Genomic DNA, 25,319 nt, shown 5'->3' with positions numbered 1-25,319 from the left:
ACAGAAGCAGCATCCCTGATAGACGCAGGTAATGTATTCCATAACTTCGGCGCATTACAGGAAAAGGTCCTTCCCCCCATAGTTTTTAATTTACAACGAGGCTGACACAGAGAGAGAGAGCCAGCAGAGCGGAGAGAGAGCGAGCAGGAATGGATGGAGTAACCAAATCACAGATGTAATCTGGAGCCAGCCCATGTACTGCTTTATAAGTTAAAATCAGAACTTTAAAATCAATACGTGACTGAACTGGAAGCCAGTGCAGTTGCTGGAGCACCGGTGTGATGTGATGACGTGATGAGGTGTGAGTCAAAACACGTGCGGCAGAGTTTTGAATATATTGCAACCTCTTAATAGAGTTTGCTGGTAAACCCGCAAAGAGAGAGTTACAATAATCAAGCCTTGATGTGATGAAAGCATGGATAAGCTTCTCTGCATCAGGCCTAGAGAGAAACGGTCTGATGCGCGCAATGTTTCTCAGATGGAAAAAAGCAACCTTCGTGATGTTATTAAAATGAGAGTTAAATGTTAGCTGGGCATCGAAAATAACCTCCAAATTACGAACCTGACCAGAAGGGGACAATTGGGTGTTGTCTACTGAGATTCTAAAATCTTTACATTTACTGACATTCAAAGGAGTTCCAATTAATAAGACTTCAGTTTTGGAGCAGTTTAGTTTAAGAAAGTTGAGTTTCATCCACCCTTTAATTTCCATTAAACAGTCAGACAGGTTTGAAGAGGAAAAATTAAGATCTCTGTTCTTAGTAAAACAGAGCAGGCACTGACACCTGATAGTCACCCCGCTGACTGAAAACACCTCTGAACAGATGGACTCCAAGTATATATTTTTGTCTTGTGTGAAAATCTGATGATCTTTTGGTCCACATGTAGTGGGGTTACAAAAAAATTATAATTTTTCATATCTCCTGACCACTAGGTGGCGCTGTGTTGAAACTGTGCAGGTAGCCTCAAGTCATGGTTATTATAACACACACCAAGTTTGGTCTCTATGTTAAAGCATTGCAGAGATAGATAGCCTCATGTTCATTTTTTTGCGTGTTCTTCATCAAATTTGTTTGAACACTATTCAAGAAAGGTTTGACTAATCAACTTGAAGTCCTTAACTTTTTGTCAGTTTGGTTTGAATATGATCTGAGCCAAATTTAGTGAAAATCAGACAAACTGTCTCAAAAAAGTAGGTTTTTCAAACTTTCAAAAATTAGGTGCTTGACCCCTAATTAATATTTCAGCCCAAAGCCATTCCATATCTAAAACCACTACACTTAGTGGCGGCTATCTAACACTGAGAACACTAGCAGGTGCCGCAGTGTGCTCTGGTTTGATCCCGCTCTCAGGGCCAGGAGGTTTAGTCCTGAGTCACTAGTAATAGATGTAACGACGTCTGCTTTGTTTACTGCAGACTGACAATTCCAGAGAGCAACAGGAAAACAGGGCAGTGTATTATTATTCACAATCACACTGATGACTCGATTAAATTAAAACAACATTTTACTTAAAATACACAACATACAGACACAGAAAAATAAAATATCTCGGCACTTTAAAATCTGATTGAGACTAATAACAAACAGCAGCGATGAATCTCCAAACACGTCAGCGGTTCAGTTTGGCCCTCAGTTTCTCCAGCGTCTTCTGCAAGAGACAGAGAGGCACGTCACACATCTCATAATAATTGGCTGAATCTTCAGTCATAATTCAGCCCACAAGCAAAGAAAAGAAAAGATCCTGGTGAGGCAAATGTGAAGTGTGTGTGAGTACTGTGTGTTTCTGAGCGTCTCACCTTCTGGAAGTCTCTGGCCTTCTCACGGTTCTTAGCGTATGATTCCTGACGGCTCCGCAGCTCCTTCTTCTGTTTAACCTCCTCTAACTGACTGTACAATCTGAAAGGAGGTTCAGCCGTAAACCTTTAAACGCAGCACCAGAACTAACTACAGAGATCTGTGTCATGTGATGTGCAGGTACCTCTGTGTGCGGCTGTACATCTGCTCCTCCTCACGGCGTCTGTGTTCATCCGAGCAGATCCGCACCTCAGCCACGCTCTTCAGTCTGTCAGCTGCAAGCAGTCAGTGTGTGTATTCAGCTTTACGTATAGTCTACAATTACACTGTAGTCACTTTAATAATATGGAAGCTGAAATGAATCCACATTTTGAATGCATAGTTTTAACCAACGCTTACTCGCTGACTTGATCATTTAGAGTGACTCACCACCACCTACTGACACCTAGTTTCATATGAAAGTTTTTTTATACATTAATTCCATAACCAAATATTCAAACGTACTCAAATCATTGTTTATACAGTGTAAATGCATTCAAGCCACTTTAGATGCAGCTTCTGTGCAGTGCGGAGATGGATTTTGTGGGCACTGATTTCATTTGATTAACAGCCCAAAAGCATCTGTAACTGAATTCACTGATTAAATCTAAGAATTCAACGTAAGATGATGCATACGTCTAATAAGGTCAGCACAAAAACAAACTAAAGGCAAAAAAAAAAAAAAAAAAAAAAAAAATCTCTCGTGGTTTGGGGCTCGGGTCACCTGTGTGTGGTTCAGGATCTGTGCGTCCTGTGGCTCTGGACACTCTCTGGACCGGTGTGGTTTTCCCAGACTCTGGGTGTCTGGCTTTGATCTGGGCGGCTCTGAGCGCTGACCTCTGAGCGAGACGATCCCGCCGGCGCTGCTGCTGAGCAGAAGAGCTCTGAAACTCCAGCAGCATCACTGCAACACACAGAGTCACGTGACACTCAGCCTACACAAACACACCTGTGTGAGTCCAGAGCAGCGGCTCACCCACCAGCACGAGGGAACGCCTCCTCTGACCGGCTCTGTGATTCACCCTACAGGAGACAGGACTCGTTAGCTCTGAACGACACACACACGCAGCAGCAGCACACACACAGACCCTCACCTCACGGCCAGCACACTCCACTTCCTGTGCAGCACTTCCTGTGTCTGGAGTCTGTGTGAGGGTGAGCTCAGGATCCTGTAGTGTTGACTCTGGCAGACTGATGAAGGAGATGGTGGACTCCTCCAGGATGCCCTTCACGTCACCCGCCGCCTGAGACACAACCACAGTCACGTGATCAGATAAACACGCCTGATCCGACTCCTGTTACCGACTGACGTTTTGCTGGAATGAACCCATTAATGCTACACCATACAAAGACACTGCAACAACGTCGACTGATTTGACTGATTTAACAGCCATATCAAATCAATTAGTTTAAAATCTACAGCCTTCATTTCAGTGCACAGGGTACCGCAGGATTTTTAAGCTCAAATCAAAGACTTTTTTTTTTTTAAGATATGCACAAATAAAATTAACACCATATGAGCGCGACAGGACAGTGTCTATGGTAACGATTAAATTTAGTTGTTTCAAATTTAAGTCCATAACCAAGACTTTAAGGACCTGTGGAAACCAGTTCATCTAGGTGTGTGTTATATCTGTTGCAGAAGCAGGTGGTGAATCACAGGTCTGCTGCAGTGTGGCGAGGTGTTTGTGACGTCAGACTCTACCTGTGCTCGCTCTAAGAGCTCGGTCAGGTGCGGCGGCTCCCAGCTCACTTCCTGTGAGGGCATCTGAGCTGCGGGCTCAAGCCGGTCTTCCTGTAGAGAGGTCTTGAGAGGGGAGCGTGGCATGAGGCTCACGTCTGCAGCAGTGGGTGGAGCCACAGCGTCCGCGTCGCAGAGGGACTCGTGGGTAAGAGAGAGCTCATCCATGGAGATCTGCAGGTCTGGCTGAGACTGAAGCAGCGTGTCGACTCGGAGATGCTGCAGGGATGTCAGGGATTGATCTGTGGCCTCCAGCCAGTCAGAGGCTTCAGCAGCGCAGCACGGTTCTGCCTCCAGCGGGACACAGAGAGCCCTCGAACAGTCTGCCGTCTCATTGGCAGTGACTTCAGAAGGCAGAGGAAGAAACAAATCTGATGCATCGTCTACAACACAGAAGACACAACATACACTGAACACTAGAACCACTGTGACGCTGGGAACAGAATACAGCATGCTACAGATAACTCAAGAGTTATCACAGTGTTACTACACATATTACAATACTGTCATCACGAGGGACCACCAAATGTATTCATATTTCTAAAAACTGAAAATTCATTTTCGGTGCATTATTAATAATCACTGCTGGTTAGCTTCAGAACTATCAACAGAGCAGAGTCTTAACACACTGTAATAGTTTAAATATGTATAACAAATGCAGGAGTGTGTGAGGAATCTCTTCAGCTGTGGTGTTTGTCATTTACCCTGTGGCTCATCGGTCATCATCTGTGACGCTGACGGCTGGAGCGATGATCTGACCGGACTGAAGCGCTGCGCTGGTCCTGCAGCTGAACAAACACAAGCACAGTCAGAGCAATGAAACACACACACACACACACACACACACACAGCGAAGCCCCATCATTACCTGTGCTCTGAGTCACTTCCTCCGGTCCATCGGCGAGGACGCTGCTCTGATCAAACACCTGAGACGAACCCATATCTGACGCTCTACCAATCAACCGGCTGAAGGCAAACTGATCAGGAGAGGCTGACCGATCCTCAGCGCTCCAGAGTGTGCTGTGCACGTGACCGGTCCGGGTCTGCCTCACAGTGGACGAGTGCTGATCACCACACACGGAGGGCGACAGACGAGGTTCAGCGGACGTGGTGCCGTGACCCTGCTCGCTCCGTCTGATGGATAACTGATCAGAGAGGCGCTCCAGGATCCGGTTTACAGCCTCGCTCCAGCCCTGACAGGAGCCAGCAGAGATTAGCGTGGAGAGAGGCGTGGGAACAGAGTCAGGAGAATCAAACACGCACACACGGTACCTGTGCTCTAGTGCTCTGATCAGCTCGCACTGCATTTCTAGATGATGAAGAGGAAGAGTCAACGTCTGGATGAGGCTGTAGCGGCTGGAAAACACCTGGAGAAAGAATAAGACTCTTCAGTGCTTGTCCGGGTTCAGAGTGTAATCTTCAGCACAGGCACTGATGTCCACACAAAGTCGGATTTGCTAGCACCACCAGCAGCTCAAATCTGCATGCTTATGGATCTGATGAAGAGCATGGACCTACGGCTATCTCCCTACAATGCTTTAGCATATTCAGACCAAACGTGGTGTGTGTTATAACAACCCTTCCAGCACAGTTTCAGCACAGTGCCATCTAGTGATCAGGAGATATGAGAAATTATTTGTCTTACTTCTGAACAGTGTGACCCAAAATTACAAGACTCTGGTCTCTTTACATTCAGAGCAGCATTCTGAAATCACATTATATTAAATTGTCCCAAGTCTGCAATTTTGGGCTCTGGCCATTTTGATTTAAAATGCTACATTTTATGAACACACTGGCATATCGTTACAAAGGGTGGGATGTCATCGGCTCCATGGTACTCTCAAGGTGCCCAGGTTCAGGACAGCGCTGCCATGTGGTCAAAAAGTGTATTGCTTGTCATGGTCTTGACCAAATCCTTGGGTCATACTGATATACTCTTTAATATATATACATACGCAATTATAAAATAATCTGCCAAAATTCCTATCCGCTATTTTCAGACAGTTGGACAGAATTTCTCCGATCATCTTCAGTCCATGCCTGCTAAAAGATTTCATGCTGATAGACTACATTTTTACTGCTTACCACATCAACAAATTGATGATATTATGTCAAAATGACCAATTAGTCAAAAGTGATAAGCAATTGTGTCACATTACAAGCACATTTATGGGTTTGAAACACAAGTGCAAGTACAATAAAGCGAATATTTAAAATCAACCCATGTGTATGGCTAGCAAATGGAACTGGAGGTCAAAGGGCAGAGGAAGTGAGGTCACCTGAGAGCTCGGCTGAACTGTGAGAGCTGCTCCTGCGCTCCGCTGCGTCTCCATCATGCAGTGAACACTCCTCCTGAAGCGCACTGGACCAGGACGGAGACGCTGAGCTGCTGTTCACTGCACCTGCACACAGCACAAGTGAGCATCTCTGCTTCCTGCTCACGCCTGACATGCTAATTGACCCGATGACATGTGTACCTGAGGTCACTCCCGCGCGCCTCAGTGAAGCGCTCAGCTCTTTGCTGTATTTATCTATGATCTGCTGCGCAGAGTCTCTCATTTCCTGTGCCTGGTCAGTGGTCATGTGACAGGAACTGGATTTGGGTGACCGGCCACACACGTCAGGCTCGATGCAGAGATGAGACGCATCTGAGAAGGAAACGCAGACATGAGCTCCTCTCAGAAACACCCCCCCGTACAGGACCGATCCGGATGCTTCCAGAACAAAGTCTGAATGTGAATGTGATGATTAAACACACCTGAAATGGCGTAACTGGGCTCATGGTCACTAGTGGAGTAGCTTCCTGTCGAGATCGTAGTGGATGAGAGGTAGTCTGGACCAACAGCACCAAAGCACTAGCAAACAAACACAGAGAACAGATTTACACAGCGCGATTACACACACACACACACACACGCGCTTGATCACCTGAGCTCAGTTCAAGTGTAGAGACCTTCATTATCATACATGCATTATTCGCATGTACTTTAGGTACAAAAGACTGTCATCATTGCTCAGACTCACACACACACACACACACACACACACACACACACACACACACGCACGCACGCACACACACACATGCGTACACACACACGCACGCAAACAAACACACACGCTTGATCACCTGAGCTCAGTTCAAGTGTAGAAACCTTCATTATTATACATGTATTATTCGCATGTACTTTAGGTACAAAAGACTGTCATCATTGCTCAGACATACGCACACACACACAGGCACGCACACACACACACACACACACACACACACACGCGCGCACGCACACACACACACGCACAAACACATGCGTACACACACACACACAAACAAACACACACGCTTGTTCACCTGAGCTCAGTTCAAGTGTAGAGACCTTCATTATCATACATGTATTATTCACATGTACTTCAGGTACAAAAGACTGTCATCATTGCTCAGACACACACACACACAAACGTACACACACACTCACGCACACACACACACACTCACGCGTACACGCACACACACACACACACACACGCTTGTTCACCTGAGCTCAGTTCAAGTGTAGAGACCTTCATTATCATACATGTATTATTCACATGTACTTCAGGTACAAAAGACTGTCATCATTGCTCAGACATACACACACACACACACACACACACACACACACACACACAGCTTCTCTAGCATAATCACTGGTGTGACGCATGCTCAGATTTGGCTAGTATTCATCACTGATCCGCACACCTGTGGATCTCAGATGAGCCGTCAGCGAGGTCATGTGTGTCACACCAGCAGATTATCATCACTGAGACACTGACCAGTCTTACCTCGTGCTGGGGATTCATGCTGGACGGACCTAAGAACAGAACGAGAACGTTATTTTATCATTTTGAATAACGTAAGGTCATCAAGTCACCCTGTGGTTGAGATCCACCAGCCTCTCGCACATTTAAAAGGTTCTGAACAGTCATGTGCACGCCAACAAAAACATCATCAAGAATAACTGGGAGAGAACTCACGCTTGTCTCGTTAAACATTTGTTTTGTGCATCACAGGTCTCTCCCTGTATCTCTGTTCTGGACGCATCCTGAAGTCCTCAATGACTATAGATTATTATTAATATGAATTCACCGTTAAACCAGATCTTATTTAATCACTCCTGAACTAAATTCGCCTGACAGCCTTAGCAACGGTAACCAAGGGAAGCAGGCTTCAGAGACAGATTTCTAACGAACACACTGTATTTCTTGAGCCTCCAGCTCTGTTCTGCACATCACACAGCTTCCCCACTGTAGTGCCCAGCTGTAAACCAGAGCAGCGGTGAGTGTGGCGCTTCTTACTCGCTGAGGCTGTGGAGTCACACAGGAGTGTCTCTCTCCAGGACATGCGGCTGCTTCTGCCCGTGACCTGTGACCTGTGAGCCACGCTGTGAGCGTCTTCAGAGGAGATGGCGGGCAGAGACGTGCTGCTGGACCCGCTCACATCAACAGACTGCAGCTCTGCAGGAGCCAATCAGAGAGCACAGACTCGTCACATGAGGTCAGACACACATCCTGACTGAGGATATGAGCTGGAGCTCGTGTACCTGCGTCCAGGCTGATGTTGACTGGCGAATCCACTTCCTGTATAGCACTGAGTTCATGCTGCTCCATCTGCCGTAAGAAGGCCAAACGGGCGGGTGGACGAGACACTGGCGGCTTCACTCGCCCACGATGCACTGGGGCTGGATCACACACAGAGCCTACAAGATACATCCAGCACCATTATTGTGTGTGTTGACTTTTGCTTTTTACATCAGTTTTAGCCCATATTAATTTTCATGAACTGGTATCACTTGTTAAATCATGCATCAACAGAGTAAAAGATCTTGAACAAAACAGCACTAAACATTACTCATAGCGCTCCTGATATTCAATAACAGCAATAAACATTTGATATAAAAGAGTCTCTGTACATTATCACAAATTCAAACAATAAATGGGGTTTTGGTGCTCTTTAATGTGATGTGACAGATCTCTTCCTCTTTACTACTAGTTACAGCACCAAATAAACGTAAACAATGTGGCGTAACATTACATTTACCTCAGGAAAACCATTCAATGTCAAGAGCTCCAAACTTAGTAAGAAAAACAACTCCAGAGAAGAGCATTTTGATTAAAAAAAACCCCACTGTATTTACATCATTTTCACTCAATGTGATGTCATAATTATGTATTGTTCGAATAAATACAATTTTTAGCTAGTTCAAATTTATGTGCCATTACCCAGCCTTGTGTGTTTGAGTGTGAGCGAGAGTGAGAGAGTGAGTGAGAGAGAGTCTGAGCACTCAGTTTACTGTTTGAGAGGACTGTCGTGGTGTGTGTGGCTCCGTCTTGTTGGCTGGGTGCTGTCAGGGCTCTGGTGTGGCCGTTAGCTTCCTCAATGGCATTTAGCAAAGTGTTCAAAGTCGTCCGGTCTGTCTGAACATCACTGAAGCTCGACGCTGAACCCTGCCAGAACAACCACGCTTTACTGAAGGACTGAAGTGATGCACAGTTCAAAACACTGATTCAGAAACACATCTGGCTTGAACACACCTTAAAGTTTTCAATTTCCAAATTAAACAGTTTAAATTTGACAGTTTATTTTTTTAGGTGAATTCTATCTTCAACAAGAGTTAAGACTGTTGTATAGTTTTTATTTCAAATGCATTTACTGCTGAACTCTCTCTCTGTGCTGCGCTGGGTGAAAACAAACAGGTGAGGTTTACCTGTCTGTCTGCTGTGATCAGAGCCTGCAGGAGGTCTCTCTGTCTCCTCAGCTCCTGTCTGTCCTGAAGCAGCGGCACCGATCGCACTGAAGTCTGGACTGGACCGAAGGACAGCTCTGTCACTGAACCACTGACCTCAGAGGACCGCGGCACTGCATGATGCTGCCGGCTGCGCAGGAGCTCCAGAACCACGGAGGGGGGAGGAAGAGGAAGCCGGTCCTGCTCAGGAACACGGTCTTCCTGTCCACCCTGCGGTGAGCTGGATTCAGATCCAGAGGGCTTTGGCTGCGGAGGCTGTGACGGAGCAGGTGCTTCTCCTGGATGCAGGACATGAGCATCGGGGTTGAGAACGAGAGGAAGTGCAGGGCGGTGGGCAGATGGTGTCTCCAGAGGAACAGAAGGCTGCTGCAGTGCTGCTGACGTGCTGCCAATGGTGTATCGTAACTTCAGAGTATGCTGATATTCCTCCAGCCGTCGGCGAGCTTCTTCAACACACTTCTTATGAAGTCTACAGAGAAGAGCGCAGGCAAACAATCACACACAGGCTGCATCACGTGTGTTACTGCTGCAGTGTGTTTCGGTCAGACCTGTTCTGCTCCAGGAGTCTCTGCTGGTACTGATGGAGTCTCTGCGTCTGCGTGACATCTGACCTGACCTGCACACACACAACCCAATGTTCAGATCGTTCCTGTCATCATTTACTACATAACTTCAATGTCACTCTGCGTTCTCAACAGTACATGGTTGATGCTCTGTGTTGGTGTGAATGAGCGCACCTCTGCAGGCGGTTCAGGAAGTGTTGTGCTCTGCCTGCGAGCAGCTTCCTGCAGTGTGGCGCTGGTCTGCTGAGTGTCTCTCAAGCGCTGCTCCAGCTCACGGCGTTTCTCCTCCAGCTCCTCCAGCAGAGCCAGCTGCTCCTGCTGCTGTCTCAACAGCGCCTCCACCTGCCGAGGACAGCATGTTACCCACAAACACAAGGAACCAACAGAAACACACACACGCGCTCTGTAACCAACAGCTAGTAAACACACCAGTTCAGCCTCTGACTGCAGGACAGACCTTCACAGCTGTTGTTGAATAGCTGATGTGCGGTTACAAATGTGCACACGATATCTTTGAATGGAGGTCATCAGTTATATAAAAGGAATCATTACACATCACTACACTGATTCTGATTGGTCAAACATCTCTCAAATATATCGGTGCTATGCTGCAGTCTCTCTCTTTTCATACTAACAGTCTCAATATAAGTACAAGCTGCAACTGCACCAGACCTTACTCACACAGAGAACATATCACCACATCACTGAATATTATAACTTATTTAACCAATATTATCAGTTAAACTCAGGATCTCAACTGCGTTTCAGTCTAACAGTAGTATACAGGTACAGAAAAACAAAAACTGAATGAACTGTAAATTAAAAACAGATCAAAGTTCTTCCAAAGTTGTTCAGTCGAGCAGTGAGTGATTCTGTCTTTTGTAGCTTGATTAACATTAATGACAGACGGCTGCTGTCACAACACAATGCACGGATCCAATGTACTGATGCACAACGGCTTTACACACGTGCAAAAAACAGTCAGAGGTGCAAATGAGTGCTTAAAAAGATTTTAAAAGATGTGCAAATGTCGAGTGAGAGTTCTGTCAGCTGTTCTGAGACGCGAGTGAAAGTCTGGTATGGCAGTGCGGTTTTAAAATTCCATGACTTTCCCAGGTTTTTCCATGACTGTTCTTAACAGAGGTTAAAAGAATCTAAAAGCTAGAAAATGAACTGGTTTAAACTCAAATCAGTATTTCTTGTTTATGTATTTATTAATCTGGTGTGTGCTATCAGAGCATGCTGGCGTCCTTGTGAGGTCTGAGCTCAGTTCAAGTGTAGGCACCTTCACAGAGCGCATGTGTGTTCACAAGCACTTCAGGAACAGTAGGGTCTCATCACAGCTCAGCCGCTTGAACACGCTCTTAATGATCATCTGAGAGTGACAGACAGTGAGGTCCTAACTCACATGGGTCGGCTGCTCCATGTGCGCTCTCTCGCTCTCCACATGGACCCGCTCCTCCGGCGGCAGCACCGTTCCTGCCACCACGGCTTCATCACTAACATCAGGCGCTGAGGAGCGAGATCAGAGGAGAAATCAGAACAAGCATCATAACTACACAACAACACAAGGCAGCTGGAAAAACAAAATGAGACTTAAAGGGTCGGTTCAACCAAGAAAAGCTCATGCATGTGTAAGATGCCCTTTAGGCTGTTCTGTTTGTTAGGATCTTGGTGCAGGAACACTTGAGGAATAGAATGTTTCTGCTTTGAACTGGTGTAATATTTCACAGAAGTGAAGCTGAACGCTCACCGTCCTCAGTGTGTGTTGTGCTAGGCGTCTCCTGCTCTAAACTGCCTCCTGATGCTTTTTCCTGGCTGCTCAAGGATCCAGTTTCAACACTCAAGGCCTCCTCCTGTGTGTCTCCGTCACGTGACGTCTCTGGCGTGTCTGCGGTCTGCTGGCGGCTCCTCTGATCTCTCTGCCTCCTGATGCGCTCCAGCAGTCTGCTCAGAGCCTGTCTGCCCGCGTCAGCCGGAGGAGCTGCCGAACACAGAGAACATCACTAAAGGTTCGATCTCGACTGCGGTCCCATCAGGTGACGTGGTGCTCACCTGCCGTTTCAGATCCCGGGGTCTCAGGCTCCTCCCCTTCAGGGTCAAGGGTCACATCCAGCTCCTCATCATGACTAGAGGAGGACAGGGGAGGAAGAGGTTCGGGCACCAGCTGCAGCACCAAGTCACCTTTGACCTCTGGAGAAGTTGACATGATGGAGACACGTTAACATCACATCCTCTGCACAAGCACACACCACACGAGTGCTCACTCAACACAAGCCCTGCTCTGATGTTTAATGCGTTATTGGTCTAATCATATCAGCACTCATAGCTTCCCCTCCTGTCCTGGGGACGCGTGTATTGATGTGGTGGAGAGCACATACTGCGCTCCTCCGTGCACACGTCCTGGAAGGCGATCTCGAGCTCCCGCTGCTGCTCGTCCCGCAGCTCCTGCTGTCTGTAGAGAGGCTGGAAGATCTGAGCTGGGACGGCATTCACTGTCTGCCTGCGGCGCATCAGATCAGCCTGCTGCAGACGCTCCAGCTCACAGAGCAGCCGCGCACGATCCTGCACACACACACGCGCACGCGCACACACACACACACACACATAAGCACACACACACGCGCACACACACACACACACACACGCACGCACACACGCAGAGAGAGAGAGAGACACACACACACACAGTTGATTATGTCTTAAGTGAACATAAGCAGTAGGGAGAACGTGTATCAGTGCACTGCATCCATTGCAGCTGTGCATTCGGGTTTAAAGGGACAGCAGCCTAATTTAGTTGCAATTGTCAGAGTCATTGATGTTAATCAAGCAACAAAAGAAAAGCAGAAAATCACTCACTGCTCTTGACTGAAAAACTTTAGTAGCCCTAAAGATTAATCTAAATTTATTCATATAAATAAATATGTCTGCTTGAAAGAATAACACAAGTTGCTATAATAAATGCATAATTATCCTGTATAAGCATTGGTGTTTCATCAAAAAGAAGACCGTGTTCTTGTTGTTTATGAGAAGAAATCCCTAAGCGACGCTCACCAGAGCAGGGCTGTACCTGTGTGTGCTGCTCTGTCCGCAGCGCGTGGTTTCCTCTCAGACGTGCTCTCTCCAGCCGCTCCTGCCGGTCACGAGCCTCCTCTCGCCGCAGCTCCTCCAGACGCTGGACCTCCAGCGCTGCGGCCTGCTGAGCGCTCGGCTGAGAAACACAACCACAGCGCTCACGTTACAACAGCAACAAGACGAAAGCTTGAGGCAACAACTTCGATGTTAAAAACACAAGAAGTTGACCACCACAAACTGAATTTTGAATTTCCTTTTCTCAAATCAGTGAGGCACTTATAATGGAAGTAACTGGAGATGATCTGAAAACATTACCATACTGACCTTTTCACAGCAGCCACAAGACAATATGAGTGTTAAAATAGTGTGAAGATCCTTTTAATAACCGTTTATGACAATGTATCGCTATTTTGGGGTTAAACTAGATTTTACTGTAGTTTAATCCTTGCATTAAACATTCTGAATCCATTTAGCTACAAAGAATAATTATTGCTCTGAAAATCAATCAGAGGTAATGAATAACTAGATTGAGACATACTGAACATAAAATCTCAAGAGAGTGTATTTTTCTCTGATGTCATAAGTGCGTGTGCATGTACCTGGTGCTCGGGGTCAGTCTCTCGGTCCACAGCGGTCATGTGACAGTGTGTGAGAGAGAAACGCTCTGCTGCGGCTGGCCTCAGCGGACGTGGCGTCTTCTTCCCGATGCTCTGAGAGAGGACACAGCACAGTAAGGACATGTGCGGAGTGCTCTGTGACAGCTGATCGTGTGGAGCGGAGCCGGCGGTACCTCCACTGGGTCTGGACGAGGGGGCGGCAGACTGGCCACTCTCTCCGCTCTCCTCTTCTCCTCCAGCAGAGCTTTCCTCCGCGCTTCAGTGTGCCTGTTACCACAATCACAGCTCACACATCATCATCACTTTCAGACACTACTTGTGTAAACCCTGAGCGTGAACAGAGATGTGTGCAGACCGTCGCTGCTGCTGCTCTTCCTGCTGTCTGCGGGTGCTGAGCTCTCTCAGAGCCTCCCGGTGTCTCTCGTCCGCACGCTCCCGCCTCTCCACACTCCTCTGAGCCAGCGCCTCCAGATCAGGCTCCTACACACACACACACAGCTCAAATGACGGTTCACCCAAAACAGGCTATCTGCAGTGAATGGGTGCCATCACTATAATCTTATTTGATTCTTACAAACACGGATCTTTTGTCTTCTCCAGATGTTAACTGATGGACTGGAGTGGGTGTGGATTATTGTGATGTTTTTATCAGCTGTTTGGACTCTCATTCTGATGGCACCCATTCACTGCAGAGCATCCATTGCTGAGACACTGATGCAGTGCTACATTTCTACAAACCTGATGAAGACACAAACTCATCCTGATCTCGGACGGTCTGAGGGTGAGCAGATTTTGGGGTAACTATTCCTCTAAAGGAAAGAGACGGACTCTTCAGACTCACATTCTCCTGAGCGCTGCGGTGTCCGTGTCCGACAGAGTCCAGGCTTTGCTGGTAGTGTGTGGATAAAGCCTGTAGTCTGAGTATCTGCTGCTGCTGCCACTGGAGCTGCAGAGAGTCCGCGAGCGTCTGCAGCTGCTGCTGTCTGCGCTCCTGCACCTGCGCGCGCACCTGCCGCGCGATGAAGCGCTCCTGCTCGCGCACCTGCACGCACGCGCACACACAATCACACACACACACACACACACACACAGAGACTTGTATTCGCTAAACTATACATCTGAGCACTTTTCATAACACACATCGCTTCAAAGCAGCTCTCGTGCTGTTAATGTTGATAATATCCTCGCAGTCGTGTTTGGAGGAGTGTACGCTAGTCACGGCTCCCTGCGCGCGAGAGTCTCTGAAGCACTAGATAAGCCTCGGTTCTCTGACCTGCTGCAGGCGCAGTTTCCTCCTCCTGTGCAGCTCCTGTCTCTCCAGCTGCGCCTCCTCATTCGGACTGAGCCTCACACTGACTCTTCCCCTCATCTCTTCGCACAGAGCTCAGGTGCGAGAGAGGCTGCTGCTCGATCGGCTCTTTGTCAACAAACTCCAACGGTTCCTTCAAAGCCGCGTCACTTCCGCTATTTAAACCGCCTTCGGAACGGCGGGCGTTGTTGTTGACTTCAATTATTTATTTATCTACGAAACATACAGGACGAATTAATGCGTACGAGGGAGATAAAGTGCAACTGTTATTGCAAATACATATATATATAAAAACACTAATTCCTAAAACTCGTTTCAACTTTGACCCCCGCCCAGTGTTGCCAGGTTTCCCGCGGAATTGGTCTACTTTAGCACTTTTGCCGCGGGTTGAAGCGCCCCCAATAACGTGATATTTATCACATCGAATGCAAATTTTACCAGGATGAAAAAAACGTGTATTTTAGCCCACGAAACGCGATTGGACTAGATTTGAGTAGCAATCGTGAGAGTTTTGTCGAGAAAACCTGGCAACCCTTCCCCCACCAAGCCTCGCGAGATTTGAGCTAGCTCTCGTTCGTCCAGCAGTGCGGAGCGGAAGATCTCTGCGCGTCAGTGCGCGAGAATCACAAACAAACAAACAAGACACAGATGTGATTATGCGGCTTCATATCTCATCTCTGACCTGAAAACCCTCGTAATTCATGAAGTCATGGCACTGCTCTGTCTGTTACATGCTTGTCTTGTTCTCTAATATTAACATCCTTAAATCGAGACCTGAAGTCTTGCTGTGAAACACTGAGATTTTCTCTGGAGAACAAGACTGTAATACTGATGAAGAACATGGCTATGCTGAAGTGAGATCAGAAGTTATTTCCATAAGCTGTCTGTTGTGTATAAAATGAATTTGAACAAAACCGGAGGTCAGTTTCTGATAACGCTGTGTTCTCTTCAGTTCATCTCTTACACTTCCAGCAGGTGTTCAAGTCTTAAAGTTACCTCCATAACGCTTCTGTTATCACTGTGTGTGTGTGTGTGTGTGTGTGTGTGTGTGTGTGTGTGTGTGTGTGTCTCAGTGTGTTTCTCTCTGTGTGTGTGTGTGTGTGTGTGTGTGTGTGTGTCTCAGTGTGTGTGTGTGTGTGAGAGAGAGAGAGAGAGTGTGTGTGTGTGTCAGTGTGTCTCTTTCTGTGTGTGTGTGTGTGTGTATCAGTGTGTGTGTGTGTGAGAGAGAGAGAGAGAGAGAGAGAGAGAGAGAGTGTGTGTGTGTGTGTCAGTGTGTCTCTTTGTGTGTGTGTGTGTGTGTGTGTCTCAGTGTGTCTCTCTCTCTGTGTGTGTGTCTCTCTGTGTGTGTGTGTGTGTGTGTGTGTGTCAGTGTGTGATCTGTCTCTGTGTGTGTGTGCAGAGCTGCAGCGGTCAGCATGATGTCTGGAGGTCCGGCGGTGCGCGTCAGCATCGAGTCTCAGTGTGAGCGTCAGGTGCAGGAGGTGTCTCTGGACGGTCTGGAGACGTACGTCCCGCTGCTCTCCATGTCTCAGAACCTGGCCAAGCTGGCGCAGTGGATGGACTTCGACCAGAGCTCCGACTCGGAGCAGGACGGGCCGGAGCGGGAGAGCCGGGAGCCGTGGATCCTGGGGGACCTGAGCTACCGCAGCGCCGGTAATGCAGCGCTTTAACCAAGTGTAGCTTTCACCAGATGAACCGTGTGTGTGTGTGTGTGTGTGTGTGTGTGTGTGTGTGTGTCTCTCTCTGTGTGTGTGTGTGTGTTTCTCTCTCTCTCTCTGTGTGTGTGTGTGTGTGTGTGTGTCTGTGTCTCTCTCTCTCTCTCTGTGTGTGTGTGTGTGTCTGTCTGTGTCTCTCTCTGTGTGTCTGTCTCTCTCTCTGTGTGTGTGTCTCTCCATCTCTCTCTCTCTGTGTGTGTGTGTGTGTGTGTGTGTGTGTTTCTCCAGGTGTCCATTCAGAAGCAGTCTCCTGATATCGGAGACCTCGGCACAGTCAGTCTGTTCAGAAGACAGCCCAAAGCCAAACCTGGTAAAATCCAGGAGACGCGCTGCCCTCAGACATTACTCACCGCTCCAGACAGAAGACCGATGGCATATTATGAATATTACGCTTGGAATCCGTGTGGCCCATACAGAACATCTATGATTGTGAATATCAGAAGCATTTGTAAATAATCGTTATTGGGATCAGTCACACAAGAATGATCACTCTGTCATCATGTACTCATCCTCATATTGTTCATATCCGTATGGATTTCCTTTGTGGAACAGAAAAAGCGCTGTTTTAGATGATGGACGTTACCAAGCAGTTTTAGTGACCGTTGACTTCCATTGTGTGGACATTTTTATTTTTTCAGTTTTTCAAAATATGACCTTTTAGTCAGAGAGGTTTGGAATGACATGATGGAGAGTTAATGATGACATTTTGGGGTAAAGAAGCCTTCGTCATGCCAGTAGCACACTTCCCAGATACGCTAAAGCTCCTCTGATTTAAAGCTCACTAGTGAAATCAGTTTCATTCGTTTCTGCCTGTTTTAGTGAACGTACTTGTTTTGAATGCCATTTGAAGTGGTTTCACATCAGATGCATGTGTTCTGTCTCAGCTTCTCAGACGTGGCACGTGAAGCTGGAGGCGGCTCAGAATGTGCTGCTGTGTAAGGAGATCTTTGCTCAGCTCTCACGTGAAGCTGTTCAGATCAAATCACAGATCCCTCACATCGTCGTCAAGAACCAGATCATCTCACAACCCTTTCCTGGTACGTGCACGCATTCATTCATTCAGCAGACGCTTTTATACAGAGCCACTTATAAATGAGCAACATCACACACACACACAGCGCACTGAGGTATTAATGCATTGTGTGAGTAATTAGTATTAATGGTCACACTTGACAACAACGTTGGTTAATGCGTTAACTAACAATGAGTAATACATCAGTTACAGGATCCGTTCATCTTTTCTGTTCATGTTAGCTCAGATCCATTAAATAATATTAACCAGTACAACTCTCTGTGTGTGTGTGTGTGTGTGTGTGTGTGTGTGTGTGTGCAGGTCTGCAGCTGTCCATCTCTCTGTCACTCCACCGGAGAGAAGAGAAGCCAGAGAGCCTCACCAGAGAAGAGTAAACCGGACGACCATCTGTATGTGTTAGAGCACAACCTCCACCAGCTGATCCGAGAGGTACACACACGTCACCGCAGACCTCGTCCTGGAGCGCCTCTCCTCCTCCTCCTCATCTCTGTGTGTGTGTGTGTAGTTCCACAAGCAGACGCTGAGCTCGGTGGTGATGCCTCATCCTGCCAGCGCTCCGTTCGGACACAAGCGCTTGCGTCTGGCGGGACCCATGGCCTACGACAAAGCCGAGATCAGCTCGCTGCAGCAGAGCGAGGGGCTCCTGGAGAAGATCATCAAACAGGCGCCAAGCACATCTTCCTGAGGAGCAGGCATGTATTTTTTTTTCAAGTCAAAAAGGTCTTTTCATAATGATCACTGATCTGTTTCCTTCAGGTGTGTGTATTGTGTTAAACACTGAGCAAAGGTCTGACCGTGTAAAGTCTCTCTTGTTTCAGGACGGCGCGGACCATCGACACTCTGGCCAGTCGTATAGAGGACCCTCAGATCCAGGCTCACTGGTCAAACATCAACGATGTGTATGAGTCCAGCGTCAAAGTGCTCATCACCTCGCAGGGATACGAGCAGATCTGCAAGTATGTCTTCACAAGCCTCACCACGACACAGTTCTGCACAAACCTTACTTACACAACACAGCGTTAACACTGATTCTCTCAAACCTGCTGCTGCTGCTGAACATCGGTGTGGAGCAGATCAGGGTTGTGCATCGAGACGGACGCGTCATCACGCTCTCACACCAGGAGCAGGAGCTGCAGGACTTCCTGCTGTCACAGGTGCACAGGAGAAAACACTACAGCTATTCACACACACACATGGAAATGTGATGAAAATGTGATGATCCTCAGAACACCCAAGATCAGGATGAGTTTGTTTCTTCATCAGGTTTGTAGAAATGTGTCACTGCATCAGTGTCTCAGCAATGGATGCTCTGCAGTGAATGGGTGCCGTCAGAATGAGAGTCCAAACAGCTGATAAAAACATCACAATAATCCACAAGTAATCCACAGCACTCCAGTCCATCAGTGAACATCTGGAGAAGACAAAACCTGAAACAAATCCAGCATTAAGACGTTTTTAACTCAAATACATACATAAACAAATATTTGTCTGGATTCTGATGAGAGAGACAACAGCAGATGCACTTTTTCACTGGAGGAAGTGTTATTATGGATTATGGATTATTATGGACTCATATTTGAGTTAAAAACATCTTAATGCTGGATTTGTTTCAGCTTTTGTCTTCTCCAGATGTTAACTGCTGGACTGGAGTGCTGTGGATTACTTGTGGATTATTGTGATGTTTTTATCAGCTGTTTGGACTCTCATTCTGACGGCACCCATTCACTGCAGAGCATCCATTGCTGAGACACTGATGCAGTGCTACATTTCTACAAACCTGATGAAGAAACAAACTCATCCTGATCTCTGATGAACTGCGGGTGAACACATTTTCAGCAATGTTGATTTTTGTCTGAACAATTTCTCTCATGATGTCATGATGATTATGTGTGTGTGTGTGTGTGTGTGTGTGTGTGTGTGCAGATGTCGCAGCATCAGGTTCACGCTGTGCAGCAGCTGGCTAAGGTCATGGGCTGGCATGTGTTGAGTTTCAGTAATCATGTGGGCCTCGGCCCCATCGAGAGCATCAGGAACTCCTCCGCTATCACAGTGGCGTCTCCCAGCGGAGAACACACCGTCTCCGGTGAGTCTGAGCCGGCGTCACACAAGCTGTACTACAGCCATCAGCAGTGATAAACCCCGGGATACTCAGAGCCGTGTTTCATGTCTGCAGTGCGAAACGGTCCGGAGAGCAGCTGTAAGGTGCTGGTTCAGTTCCCGCGCGGTCCAGCCCAAGAGCGCCGTGCTGCAGGACGCCAGATGGACGCACCTGAGGGGTCCTTACAAGGAGGTGCGCTGGAGCCGGATGGAAGGAAGAAACTCTGTGTACAAGACGGAGCTGCTGATGGCGGCCCTGACCCCGTGTCCCTAGAGCCCTCGACCGCTCGCCTGACTCCTGTCCCCTCGGCTTCACATCTGCAGGCCACACGTCAGGTTTCTAAGAAAAGGTCAGCAATGGCCAAAACACATGTTGGAAATCTGGAAATAAAACATTTGTACTTCCAGATCTGTTTTCCTTTGATGTCAAAGCAAGTTCGTACACACAGAGGAAGGCGATCTTTCTATACACCGCAAAATATAGAGTTAGACAAGACAAACTGAGCTTTATTCTGAACCTCTACACATATCTTGGCCAGAACCCTCACATGTTAAACATGTTTTTGGGTCTGAATATGTTATCTGTTAGACATTACTATTTAGCAGTCATGACACTGAGCCACACTGAAATCTTCTGGTCATATAAGACAAGCCAAGTATTATAACTGAGGAATTCTGTTAGGATTGGCACCAGCGATATCTGATGATTTTCAAAAGCTTTTAGCAATTAAAATAACACACAGAGAAGCGTGTGATTGTGTCACTTAGTCTCAGTGTGCTCTGTGTAGAATACAGACAGAGGTTCTGTTTCAAATATTGTGTTCTGTAGAAAATACACAACACTGCAAACTTGGTCAGACGGTGTCTTCTGAACACTGATATGTCTCTGAGCACTGTTTCTGATGGACGGCCTGATTGTTTACTCCTCCGCTGGTCAGTCTGACACAGTGACCATTAAACATCTTCATTAAAGCAGCAGCTCCTGTGTGTCGCAGTACATGCACAGGACAGTCTCCGTTGTGTCCGGGGCTTTATGAAGTAGTGTAGTTTATTAGAGCCACATACACAGCATCAGAAGCGCAGCCAGCATCCCCAACACAGTGATGAACACAGCAATGTGCTGAAAGTCCTCATACAGCACAGAAACACAGTTCAGACACAGGAGAGATGTATAAAGCATGTGTTTACATCAGAAACTCTCTAACCTACCTGCACAGATCCAGTTGGCATATACAGCTCTGGAAAAAATGAAGAGCTATTTTCAGAAGTAACCTCATGCTGCGTTTCTGCTTATTTTGTTTATTTAGCGGGAGAGCATCCTCCCAGAGCAGCTGAAGGACAGATAACACTCGACACCACACACAGATCTGTGCTGTCTCCAGACGTGACGCTCACAGTGAGTGTGTGCTGGCCAGACGCAGGTCAGATACGGTCAGAGAGCACTCGTCCCTCGTACGCTTGTCCTGCTGCACGTGACGTCCACTGAGAAAGCTGCAGAGATAGTGTTCCTCGGCACCTGGACGTGATGACCTGAGCTCCAGAGAGAGAGGAAGGACATCACATGCACACCAGAAAGATGCTTTCTCTCCGCATGAATGCAAAGATCGATTCGAAAGCAGCAGTCGTGTTAACCTCAGATGAAAAGTGAAGATCCACCCCAAACATCAGCTCTTCTCCAGAACAGACCTCTGATCACACACACAGAGAAAACTCCAGTACATATAAACAGAAAAATAACACACCATGCCACATTATTATAATCTAGGATCAGAATATCATTTATGTTTTCACTGCTTGCTGATCTTTCTTTGCAACTGCTTCAAAAATGTTAAAGTCTAAGGAAAAAAAAAGTATAATTTGTCTTAGGTAGCATTTTCATGAGCACATATTTATTCATTATTGTGCCCCACAACACAGACGAAATCCTGCTGTAATATTATTGGCTGTTTTAAACTACTGAAAGAAGCGTGATGTAGTGTTTGTTTCAGTTTACTCTGTCCTGGTCATACAGAACCTGACCACTGCTGATTAACTAATTAACAGCAAACTTATTAGAAAATAATAATAATAATACTGTCATCAAGTTACCAAGGCATTGAATGAATCCATGAATTTAGGATTTTATCTATGCACATATCCTTCTGGATTCGTGTGACAGTGCCTTTATAAGTGTTTTGGATCTTTGAGGTTTGAGACAGAAAGCTCTCAGATTTCATTCAGATATCTTCATTTGTATCGATGATTAACCAAAGTTAAACCATGACTGATTATTCATTATTCTGCTCCACCCGTCCTCTGCAGCCCAAAGACTCTTCTTTTGTGTCATGTCCCGTTAGTTTCTGTGTTTCTATTTCCTGTGGTTTTGATCATGTTCACCTGTGTCTGGTTTTGTGGTTATTGTCTTGATGGTGAAAGGGTTTGTGTTGTTCACTGTCAGTAGATGTGTATGTGAGTGAACAATCTGTCTCTGTTGTCTGCACCCAGATGTGTTCATTTATCTGTAAGATGATGTAAACATCTGCTGGATTGGTTCTTACACTGTAATCAGAGGATCTGTGTGTAGCTGTGTCTCTCATGCTTGTGCTTTCTGACTAAATGAACACTGCTCTCTGTCATATGATAAATGACATCATTCTAAATTATTCTTTTAGATTCATATTCATGATCATATTAAATTCATATTTCTGATTATAGATCTGGAATATTTCTGTTATCATCCAGTCATAATGCATCTGCTGGTTTCAGGCGGTCTCAATGAGGTTCAGCTGAGAGAAGGTGGCTGGGACTCAGTGAACGAACAGAACTTTCCACACACACACACATACAAACTCACTCACTCACACTCACACACACACACACACAAACTCACTCACACACACACACAGTTATAACGGACATGCGGGTTTCAACATCAACTTTCCACCAATCACATGCCTCCTCTTAAGTGCTGCGCTGAGGACGCGTTGAATCCAGAGCTGTGATTGGTGGAGAGCAGTGTGTGTGCGCATGCGCAGCTCGTGTTGTCATTCCGCTGGACTTCTGACGGTCAGAGCGCTTATTTCTGTCTTTAACATGTTTCTACATTTCCCGAGTCCTAATCAGTTCTTAATGTTTCCTCGTGTAATTAGGTTATCTTAGTAACGAGCGTGTTGATGCTGTTTGAGGAACTTCTGGTAGTTCTGTTTCGGTGACGTCATCAATACATCAACAGTTATAGATTAATGCGTTAAATTCATCAAAACAGTAAGTTCTTATAGTTCACTGTATTGATATTTAGCTCGTATTAACATTAAAATAAAACGAATAAGTTGATTAAATAACACCCGTAGACGATCATCATTCTAGAAACAAAGCTACCCTTTATATTAATACAAGATTTAAGGTTTGTGCCCAGAATAAAACATCTGCGCATGATCACAAGGACCTTAAACATAGTACACATTAATGTCCTACATCACATGACTTTTACAACACTCAACTTTTTTTAGAAATATATTTTGTCACATCTGTTCTTGAAGGGCCAGTTCTTCTGAAACGCTCACTCATCTCTGAATCTGTTCTCAGGGGAGCTCTGTTGGTCAGGTTTCCCCGTGATGGAAGACCTGGAGGAGGATCTGACGTGTTCGGTGTGTTACGCGCTCTTCTCTGACCCCCGAGTGCTGCCCTGCTCGCACACCTTCTGTAGGAGCTGTCTGGAGAGCGTGCTGCAGGTCTCGGTGGGTTTCTCCATCTGGCGTCCCCTGCGTCTGCCGCTCAAGTGCCCCAGCTGCCGCGGCGTGGTGGAGCTGCCCGCTGACGGTGTGGACGCGCTGCCGGTCAACGTCTGCCTGCGTGCCATCGTGGAGAAGTACCAGCGCGACCGCGGCCCCCCCGCCTGCCCCGAGCACCCGCGCCAGCCCCTCAACGTCTACTGTGTCCAGGACCGCCAGCTCATCTGCGGCCTCTGCCTGACCACCGGTCAGCACCGGGGCCACGCCATCGACGACCTGCAGACGGCCCTCGTGAAGGAGCGCGGGGCCCGGGGCCGGCTGGCGGAGAGGCTGGAGGGCCAGCGCTGGGAGGAGGTCCGCGGTCGGGCCGGACGCCTGGCGCAGGAGAGGGAACGCTGCCAAGCTCTGCTTCAGGATGACCGCGAGGCCGTCTCACGGTTTTTCCAGAGCCTTGACCTCATCCTGGCCCAGAAGCAGGAGCAGTGCATGCAGGCTCTGGACCGGGCGAGCGCGCTGCTGACCAGTGCTTACGAGCCGCTCGTCCAGCAGGTGAAGGACATGCAGGAGGAGCACAGCCGGCTGATGGCCCTCAGCTGCAGCGTGGAGAGCGAGGAGTGTCCGCTGGAGTATCTGGAGCAGGTGCATCAGCTGAGGGAGCGAGTGACCGCCCTGATCCAGACGCCGCTGCCGGAGGTCCCCCGCCTGCACCTGGCCCCGCGAGCAGAGCGCTTCCTCCAGGAGCACTGGTCAGACCTGACCATCAGAGCTCTGAGAGACGCTCCTCTTCCAGAAGTGTCATGGTGCTCGACAGCCGGCGCTGCTGACGGAGCGGGGCTCCGGCGGGGTCCTTCACCTCCGGCCCTCGTGCTGCTGCTGCTCCTCACAGCCCTGTGTTTACTCTCAGTGTGTGGAAGCACTCCGGGGATCTCTCTCTTTCAGAGCGTTTCAGCTGAACTCACCCAGACGCTCCATGAGATGGGCACGTCCTTCTGCGGTCTGCTACACGACATCAGCACCAAACTACACACCTTTATCTCCAGTCTAGGAGAAAACACCTATCAGCATCTGCTCAGCTTTCTCAGAACACTGCACTAGTGTTACATGCTGAAGAGGATGCAGATATTCAGCTTTTCTGGGTCAAACAGCTCATCCAAGAATAAGGCTAATCATGTACAAACACTGGTTCATTACAGATCAAATCCACACTTCAAGGGGTCGTGACATGCCTTTATGTTAATGTTCCTAAAGGTTCACTTACATGCGTTAAAGCTTTGCGCACAAAAACATCAATAACAACATCACTGGACAGGGAAAAAGAATTGCATGCGAGTGGTTTATAAAACAGCCTGTTACTAAAAATAATGAGCAGGTGTGTGCTGCAGTACAAGGGGACTACATTACCCATGATGCCGTCTTCCCACACTTCCATAGACGGCACACTGAGGCTGTTTTTAGACTTTGGCTGTGTCTGAAATCACATACTCTAAGGTGGTGACAGCCATCATGCAGATACACACACCACACTGACTATATGAGCACCATACCAGACATTAGGGACCTACTTTTTTTATCTCAATTTTAAGAACTTTATATGTACTTTTCTAATTTTGTTCTACTCTTTTGTACTACTACAAATGATTACTAAAAACACTTACTGTTTGCACTGTACTTGTTGTATAAAACTTCAAAATTGAGCATCTGTCTGCCCTTCAGAGTCATTGATTCCTGAAGTCAGATTCAGAGATGAATAAAGCTCTCTTCCCGCCTGATGCTCTCTTCTGGCTGTTCAGAAATCCATCACATGAAGCTCAACTCAAGCATGAGGCGGGACTTTATCAAGA

General features: G+C 47.2%; 2 protein-coding genes and 1 pseudogene across 6 annotated transcripts; 2 read left to right on the top strand and 1 right to left on the bottom strand.

The window, feature by feature from the left end:
* Positions 1 to 1,444: 1,444 nt before the first annotated feature.
* On the bottom strand, positions 1,445 to 15,063 carry cep295 (centrosomal protein 295). Of its 4 annotated transcripts, XM_042765801.1 has the most exons (31): positions 14,888 to 15,063; positions 14,456 to 14,656; positions 13,970 to 14,094; positions 13,788 to 13,881; positions 13,597 to 13,707; positions 12,993 to 13,133; positions 12,304 to 12,487; positions 11,978 to 12,115; positions 11,676 to 11,906; positions 11,331 to 11,434; positions 10,097 to 10,264; positions 9,908 to 9,975; positions 9,321 to 9,828; positions 8,907 to 9,060; positions 8,157 to 8,312; positions 8,019 to 8,070; positions 7,912 to 7,958; positions 7,399 to 7,427; positions 6,335 to 6,431; positions 6,054 to 6,224; positions 5,856 to 5,978; positions 4,849 to 4,943; positions 4,445 to 4,769; positions 4,281 to 4,364; positions 3,541 to 3,959; positions 2,930 to 3,079; positions 2,816 to 2,858; positions 2,560 to 2,739; positions 1,981 to 2,071; positions 1,799 to 1,898; positions 1,445 to 1,650 (listed from the first exon to the last, which is right to left on the bottom strand). In XM_042765801.1, exons 1-31 carry the CDS (start codon positions 14,981 to 14,983, stop codon positions 1,612 to 1,614), a joined length of 4,524 nt encoding a protein of 1,507 aa, XP_042621735.1. In that variant the 5' UTR covers positions 14,984 to 15,063; the 3' UTR covers positions 1,445 to 1,611. The 4 variants fall into 4 exon arrangements, with proteins under 4 accessions (XP_042621735.1, XP_042621734.1, XP_042621736.1 ...); XM_042765800.1 differs by having other exon boundaries at positions 7,912 to 8,070; XM_042765802.1 differs by lacking the exons at positions 7,912 to 7,958; positions 8,019 to 8,070.
* Positions 15,064 to 16,338: 1,275 nt separating this feature from the next.
* On the top strand, positions 16,339 to 22,461 carry LOC109092587 (annotated as a pseudogene).
* Positions 22,462 to 22,536: 75 nt separating this feature from the next.
* On the top strand, positions 22,537 to 25,221 carry trim59 (tripartite motif containing 59). 2 transcript variants are annotated; one of them, XM_019106740.2, is made up of 3 exons: positions 22,545 to 22,813; positions 22,897 to 23,011; positions 23,333 to 25,221. In XM_019106740.2, the coding sequence occupies exon 3, from the start codon at positions 23,362 to 23,364 to the stop codon at positions 24,571 to 24,573; it is 1,212 nt and encodes a 403-aa protein (XP_018962285.2). In that variant the 5' UTR covers positions 22,545 to 22,813; positions 22,897 to 23,011; positions 23,333 to 23,361; the 3' UTR covers positions 24,574 to 25,221. The 2 variants fall into 2 exon arrangements, with proteins under 2 accessions (XP_042621738.1, XP_018962285.2); XM_042765804.1 differs by lacking the exon at positions 22,897 to 23,011 and having other exon boundaries at positions 22,537 to 22,813.
* The last annotated feature ends 98 nt before the right edge of the window (positions 25,222 to 25,319 follow it).

This window comes from Cyprinus carpio, chromosome A11, assembly GCF_018340385.1.
Source record: "Cyprinus carpio isolate SPL01 chromosome A11, ASM1834038v1, whole genome shotgun sequence".
In the NCBI taxonomy this organism is placed as follows: domain Eukaryota; kingdom Metazoa; phylum Chordata; class Actinopteri; order Cypriniformes; family Cyprinidae; genus Cyprinus; species Cyprinus carpio.
The sequence above is the reverse complement of the archived record's forward strand: the minus strand, read 5'-3'. Positions and strand labels throughout refer to the sequence as shown.